Source organism: Electrophorus electricus, chromosome 26 (genome assembly GCF_013358815.1).
Source record: "Electrophorus electricus isolate fEleEle1 chromosome 26, fEleEle1.pri, whole genome shotgun sequence".
Taxonomy (NCBI): domain Eukaryota; kingdom Metazoa; phylum Chordata; class Actinopteri; order Gymnotiformes; family Gymnotidae; genus Electrophorus; species Electrophorus electricus.
Window position 1 is genome coordinate 572,501 of NC_049560.1, and position 7,500 is coordinate 580,000.

Sequence of the window (7,500 nt, forward strand, 5' to 3'; positions counted from 1 at the left end):
TGTGTGTCTCTGTGTGTGTCTGTGTGTGTGTCTCTGTGTGTGTCTCTGTGTGTGTGTGTCTGTGTGTGTGTCTCTGTGTGTCTGTGTGTGTGTCTCTGTGTGTCTCTGTGTGTGTCTCTGTGTGTCTGTGTGTGTGTCTGTGTGTGTGTCTCTGTGTGTGTCTCTGTGTGTGTCTGTGTGTGTGTCTCTGTGTGTGTGTCTGTGTGTGTGTCTCTGTGTGTGTGTCTGTGTGTGTGTGTCTGTGTGTGTGTCTCTGTGTGTGTGTCTCTGTGTGTGTGTCTCTGTGTGTGTGTCTCTGTGTGTGTGTCTCTGTGTGTGTCTCTGTGTGTGTGTCTCTGTGTGTGTGTGTCTGTATGTGTGTGTGTCTGTATGTGTGTGTGTCTGTATGTGTGTGTGTCTGTATGTGTGTGTCTGTGTCTCTGTGTGTGTCTGTGTGTGTGTGTGTGTGTGTATGTGTGTGTCTCTGTGTGTGTGTGTGTGTGTGTCTCTGTGTGTGTCTGTCTGTCTCTGTGTGTGTGTGTGTGTCTGTCTGTGTTTTTTCAGCTTGTCATTCTCCCTCTTTGTATCGCTGGGCTATTTCTGGGCATGTTATTTCTCTCTACATAGTAACCTTCATTTGTATATTTCGTTGAGAAATTCATCAGAACATCAAAGCTGCTTCATTCTGCAGTATCAAGCTTTTCAGTACTTATCTCTTATTCAAGCTTTTCAGTACTTATCTCTTATTCAGTTCTAACCTTTGTAGAGATGAATAACTCTTGTTGTTCTGCTTTTTTATTACTTATTAACCATTATCCTTCAATAGTAGTATCTCTAAACTGTAAGTCCAGTAACACAGTAAAAAAAGATAATTATAACCCTTGTCTAAGAGATCACTAAAAAGAATCACAGCTGAATGATTGTTCACTGGTGTTTGTATTACAGAATACAGTGTTTTCTTGCAGTAAGTAGACTACAAGTCAGGCAGAACTTGTATCTAAGCGATCACTCGAAAGGTTGGCTCCTACCTGAAGGCTCATTCCTAACATCTCTCTATCTCTATCTCCTCTCTATCTCTCTATCTCTCTATCTCCTCTCTATCTCTCTATCTCTATCTCCTCTCTATCTCCTCTCTATCTCTATCTCTCTATCTCTCTAACTCTATCTCTCTAACTCTCTATCTCTAACTCTATCTCTCTAACTCTCTATCTCTCTATCTCTATCTCTATCTCTCTAACTCTCTATCTCTCTATCTCTCTATCTCTATCTCTCTATCTCTCTGTCTCCCTGCAGGGACTGAACATCATCTTCAATGTGGCACTGGCTCTGCTAAAGGTAAAGCACTGAGCACTTCCCCGCCACAGCTGCATTGCATGTTTTTTACATTTGTTTTTCCACTGTAGAGCTTAAAATGTGCTTGGGCTGTTTTTGTCGGTTTATTTCTCATGTTGAACCAGTGCAGGGACAGCAGACGTTTTCAGAGAAGAACGTATGTGTCGATCCGAATGACCTTGGCCAGCGTGTTTTGTAGGAAATGTCTGTGCCGATTTACCTCTGGGTCATGCTGCTCAGGTTCAGTGAGCAGCGGCCACACACAGGGCATGCTGACCTAGGTCCCGCTTTTGCTATTCATCCTCCTTTAACCATGTCCTGCATCGAGGCCGTCCATTCTGTGACGTGTTACACACAGAGGCAGTCTACAGCGTCTGTCTCCCCCTGCTGTTCAGAGATGTACTGCAGCGTTAAGACTTTTCATGCACATGCAGCACAGCTGTTTCACTAATCAGCCTTAAATATTTATTTATAAATAGTGGTTTAAAAATGACTTCGTAAAAAATACTTCAAAATATGCCTCGGTATTGCTTCATTCCTGAAGAGTGTTATTATAAATTGAGAAGCTGTGTTGCTACATCGCACATGGAACTCTCACTTCCAAGACATCTTGAGCTCACTGAGATGCCTGCACTCATGAACAGCTTAACAGAAATGTACTGCAGGAGCGATGACGATGTGCCATTGTCTTCCTGTGTACGTGCTGCATGACGTTCCCATATGACCGCACAAAATGGCTGTTGCTTGGATTTTACAGTGCCAACACCTTTAGTCTGCAGTATCGTGCTACGTAACACTGGAGGGTAGTGTTGGGTTCTCTATCGCTCACACACACACACACCCAGAATGTTAGGACTGCCTTAGAGAATTCTTCTTTTTCACAATGTTCCCTGGGGTTTCAGGTAAGCCTCCTCACAACCAAGCAGATCACTGTGGCAGGATCTGAAAGGTCAGGGCATGTTGGTAGTATTGTCTAACTGTTCCCGGTAGTCAGGGTATGGTGCAGCATGTGGGTCATTATCCCAGCTCGGCCTTTATTACTCATGACATCACGCCAAGGCCACCACCAGCTTGCAGTCACTACTGTTTCAGAGTAGTGACATAATCCTGTAGGCCTGTGTCGTGTACGTGCTGTCTGATGGAACACGGGGTTAAACCTGGGTTAAACCTGGGTTAAAGGATGCTGAACTGTTCTGATGAGCTCGAGTCTAGTGGTAAAGTATTTACATCATTGCAAATTGGGCTGCAATTAGATCCAAATGGGACTTAAATGAGAACCTCGTGTTTTTCATGACTGAATTGTTTGGCTTTAATTGAAATCAAACCTCTTCTAGCACAGCCTACACCACTATGCTCAGGTTCCCCTGTCTCTTAATACAAACTCAGACATGCGCCCAATATGTGTTCACCTTGTTTAAGAGGTGCTCTTACTTAAGCATGCATGGGGCAGGGGGGGTGGGATTTGAGGGTTGAGGGTGGGTGGGGTCAGGGGTGGGGTGTGTTCATTGGCTGTTGTATGAAACCTCTCATTAATAGTGCTGTCTGTTCTCTGTGCCAGTTTACCCATAAGGTCCCAGCTTTAGATCACATGCGTTTACCATAAACCCGGTATGGAGGTGGCCGGCTCTTTGTTCAGTTGAAACACAGACGGCTGTGAAGTGATCTTGTGTAGTATTTAGAAAGATGCCTTGGGCCTCTAAATGCACATCATTTTTCTAGCTGCCAATATAGGAGAGTGGGACTGTCTGATTTAATCATGGGTGAAATATCAGACACTGTTGTGAATTTTAAAAATGGTGCATCGTTTGTTCTTGATAAATGTGGCATCTTTGCTGATGGATCCTTCTAAAATGTTTTTTATCGGCCTATTCATCACTATTCGCAATATAAAGAAATCTATTTCTTGCAGAACTGATCAGGTAATTGCATGAACGTTTTCCTTTGCGAGAATCATCATTTCTTTCTGTTTACAGGCCCAAACTGATTTACTTCTACCAATAAAAAAAAACAAAACAAGTGCATAGGTAGATTTTCCCCATCTATCTCAGTCCATGGGTATTATAAAGGCACCCGTGCAGTATGGTGTAGACATATCGAGGGCATGGATGATCGAGTGATTGCATAAGCGAGAATGAGAGAAACGGAGGGAGGGAGGGAGGGGAGATCTAGGGGGGTTGCACAGCCTCGTTCTCATTGGCTAGTCATTACAGCATTCTCCCCGGAGGCACCCACACGCCTTCCTCCCTCTGCCTTTGCTCTGCTTTTCTCACACACACTCTCTCTCTCTCTCTCTCTCTCTCTCTCTCTCTCTCTCTCTCTCTCATCCTCTCTCGCTCTCTCGCGCTCTCTCTCTCATCCTCTCTCGCTCTCTCTGTTTCTCTACATGCCGTCTCCTGCCTGTTCAGCCATCGTGAACATACGGCATCTGTTAGCATTTAGCATTAGCACGCTCCCATCTCTCAGCCATGTCCAGTGTCCTGTCATCGACCCAACTTGCCAGCGAAGTCCTTCTTTTGCCCCTCCTCTCCTCTTCCTCCTCCTCCTCCTCCTCCTCCTGTTTGTCCTCCCTTTCTGCCAGCTAGCTGCCTTTTCTAGCAACTACGCTCTCTCTCTCTCTCTCTCTCTCACTCTATCGCTGGCACTCTGTGTCTCGTCTGCGCTCTCCTCTGTCTCTGAGCTGGGAAATGGAGTAGGGTGGAAACAGCAGCTAGAGCGAGCCAGGCCCTCCAAGCAGAGCCAGCAGGAGCGCTCCGCTGCCGTCCAGCGGTTCCTCCCACCCGTGTCCAGTCACTCCGGACCAGGCCTCTGCGCCCACAGCCCGCCCCAGAGCGGACGCGTTCACCTTTTTTGATTCCTGCCGGACACCTCTTGGTTGCTGGTTGGTGGAGGTGCTGCAATCTGCAGGGATGCTGCAGCCCTAGCCGGACGCTGTAAGAGCAGGGAGCGACTGTCGGGTGCCGGACCTGTTCCAGGCTGCTTCCTTTGCTTCCGATCCTCCTCCGGTTTGCTGCCTGGTGAGCCGTGAAGGCAGGGTGAGATCTTCACTCGGCTGCGTCCTGTCTGACGGGCTCTTGAATGACGTCCATTGGCGTTCCCAGCCTCGATGCCCCATCCCCTGCTCTCTCAGCGTCTCCTCTTCACCCCCGCCTTGGGCTCGCTTTACCCGCCTCCGCCGTCTTCCTCCCACACCTCAGCCTGGCTCTCGCCGAGTTCCTCTCTTCATCCGTGGAGTCTGAGGCACAGGCGCTGGTGGACTGATTATGAGGCATCTGTTAGGACGCCGGTGCCCGTCAGCAGTCTCGCCGTGACGACACATGGGTCCCTCTGCCTGTTGCTAGGCAACAGATTGCTAATCTGAACACGGGGAAGGAGGCGGTCTTTGTACGGCAACCGAGGGGGAAGCTGCTCAGCCCGGAGGACTGTTTGCTTGTTATGTCCAGCAGCGCGATGGGGAGGTGCAGCTCTCTGCTGTGACTCCGTCTGAGCCGTGATGTAGATCTGACCCAGCAGGCGTGGCATTCAAGCAGCAATGGAAACTTCCGGTGCTGCTGCAGGGTGCTAGTGCTGTGCGGATATGTGTTACTTTCGGAAATTACAGTGCGCGTTTGTTCTCGTTACGCGGAGCGCGCCGGCCGCAGCCTCGGCATGTGCACGTGACGGCTCGCCTCTTCGCCGCATCTCGGCAGACGCGTGAACGCTGAACGCAGACTCGAACCCCGTCGTTACCCGGAGGTCAGGCGCCACCCGTGGACGTCGCTGTGGCGGAGCAAGGGGCAGACACCGGGCCTCCGTGGGGGGAGGAGGAGGCTCGGGGGAGCCCCCCGGCCCGGACCCCTGAGAGTGAGGTGCCTGCAACCCCGCTCGGCTCCATGCCCCCGGTGTTGCGTGCGCTGGAGGAGGGCGAGGCGGCGGGGGAGGGGGGTAGCCCCCTGGGGCAGGACTACACAGAGAGAGTCATGTCCCTGCTGGGCATGGGTCACCGGCTCTTTGTACCCCGACTGCTGGCGGTGAGGGGCAGCTGGTGCCAAAGACCTTTCCTGCCCTGTTAGAATCAGAGTTGTATACGTGTTGTAGAGTGTCAGATGGTTCCTATAGCTCTTTGTTGTTATTTCATTGACACAGATAATGGCTTTTGGTGTCTCTTGCATAGAGCAACAGTATATTAAAAACTTTCCTTATGATTCTTTGTTGTAGTACATGTGTTCTCCATAAGGTGGTGCTATATTTCTTGTTAAATCTATATGATGTAATATTGGCAAAGAAGCCAACAAAGAAGTCTTTGTAGTTTTTATTCTGGCTATTTGAATTGTGCTTTGGAACATGGTAAAATCCCTGATTGAAAATGAGCATTACTAAGAAAACTTACAAGGCCTCACTAAAAATAGCAAACACCAAAAACATTAAAACATCAATGATCATTTTAATTAGAAACCCATTGTTGACCTGCTTCTCTCTCTCTCTCTCTCGCTCTCTCTCTCTCTCTCTCTCACACACACACACACACAGACATCCAAAGAGGACCTACTCCAGGCTGACTTCGAGGGTGCGCTCAAGTTTTTTCGAGTTCAGCTGCCCAAACGCTACAGGGCGGCTGAAAACGCCCGCAGACTCATGGAGCAGGCCTGCAACATCAAGGTAGGGGATGCGACCCCCAGACACGGGGCCCCCTTACCCCGAATGGCAGTGCCCCTTTGGTGAACTCAGCCTCTGTGGCTTTAGGCTCAAATCCTTATGTTGTTCTCCTGTGGTGTGACCCTTTAGTACTTCTCATGTACTTTTCTGTGCATGTGATGACCCCCTGCCACTGAACTCATTTTCAGGGATTAGCTCCACCCCAGGGCAAAATAACAAAGCAGTTAGTCAGAACAGAGCCCCAGCACGTACGCCCACACGCACGCATGCACGAACTCACTCACTCACTCACTCACTCTTCCCAACACCCTCCAGAAAAGTGTCACGCTGCCTGGGCTTGTCGTGTCATTTGGAGGATGTACAGCAGATATCCATTGGATCCATACTAAATCACGCCTCTGGAGAGCAGGAGCTGTCATGTGACCCGAGCGTGTTCTGTGAAGTCATACATGTGAATCACACAGAGAGGTGTGAGTGTAGTGGCGTTTCTCCACCACTCAGCCGAACTGATGAACCCACTGCACTGAGCGGTGGAATGGATTTACTACAAGTACAGTTGCCATTATCGACTATACAGGGCCAGAAAACCCTCACAGATGTATTACAGGAAGTGTCTTTCATAATGGCTGGCCCTCGTAAGCGTCCGTTGGTAAGTGTAATCAGCTGATCCCTTGTCTTTACGCATGCTGTTGTAACAGTGGATTGTTCAGAGATGATGCCTAGTCTTGCTGTGCCGGTTTGTTCTAAATCTAAAATAATACACCTTGCTGTAATGTTTCCATGTTCCTGCAGGCCATAAAGAGGCTAAAAAGGTGTGTCAGAGCAGGCTTGGAACTAAGATCTGCAGGGCAGGTAGATTTGAAGAGCTGGGAACCCTAAAGTGTGGCGCGGTACGTTACAAAGCTACTCGTAGCCATACAACAGCCGGCAAAACTGAGGAATATTGCCTGAAAGACACCATACGCTTCTTAGGTCATACTGTTGTGGGCACGGCCCTGGTCACCCTGAGCAAGCGCACAGAGGAGGATGGCCCCCTTTAGTCTTTTTAGTCTTTAGGGAGTTTTCCTTCCCACTGTCACCCTTGGCTTGATCACTGGGGGTTTGGACTTGGACATTTGGAATTCTGTTGTAAAAAGTGCTATGGAAATACATTTTGATTTGATTTGACAGTGATTTGCAGAAGGCCATGGTGTGGTTCGACGTTGTCTGTCCTTGTTGGTCATACTGTCTGAGAGCTCATTGCTTCTTCCACTTGTTTGTTATGGTTGCAGGTCTCTATGCTGCTTTTTACACAGTTGCTTCACTGGAATCATGTTATATGCAGACCCAGGCAAAAAAACACACAGACACACACACATACACCTTGCATTTCTATGTTTGACCTGCGCAGAGCACTCTCTCTGAACTACTGCACATAGAGGCTTCAGATGGGGCCTTCTTTTTGTCTGGCAGGGGTGTGTGTTTGTGTGTTTCGCTGTATGAGGATCAGGAATTTGTGCTGTTGTGTGTAAGCTTTAGGGTTAAGAGTAGTGGTAATGTTGATTTCATTCCTCCTCC

At 48.7% G+C, this 7,500-nt stretch overlaps 1 protein-coding gene across 6 annotated transcripts in view; it reads left to right on the forward strand.

Moving 5' to 3' along the window:
• rabgap1l (RAB GTPase activating protein 1-like) overlaps positions 1-7,500 on the forward strand; it is an 82,261-nt gene that overhangs the window by 59,037 nt on the left and 15,724 nt on the right. For 2 of the 6 annotated variants that reach the window (XM_035523235.1, XM_035523237.1), the window contains exons 18-19: positions 1,273-1,314; positions 5,818-5,946. In XM_035523235.1, coding sequence (XP_035379128.1) covers positions 1,273-1,314; positions 5,818-5,946 — 171 coding nt within the window. Of the gene's footprint in view, positions 1-1,272; positions 1,315-3,681; positions 5,319-5,817; positions 5,947-7,500 lie in introns of those variants that run through there. The other 4 variants (XM_035523238.1, XM_035523240.1, XM_035523242.1 and 1 more) reach the window with 4 other exon arrangements.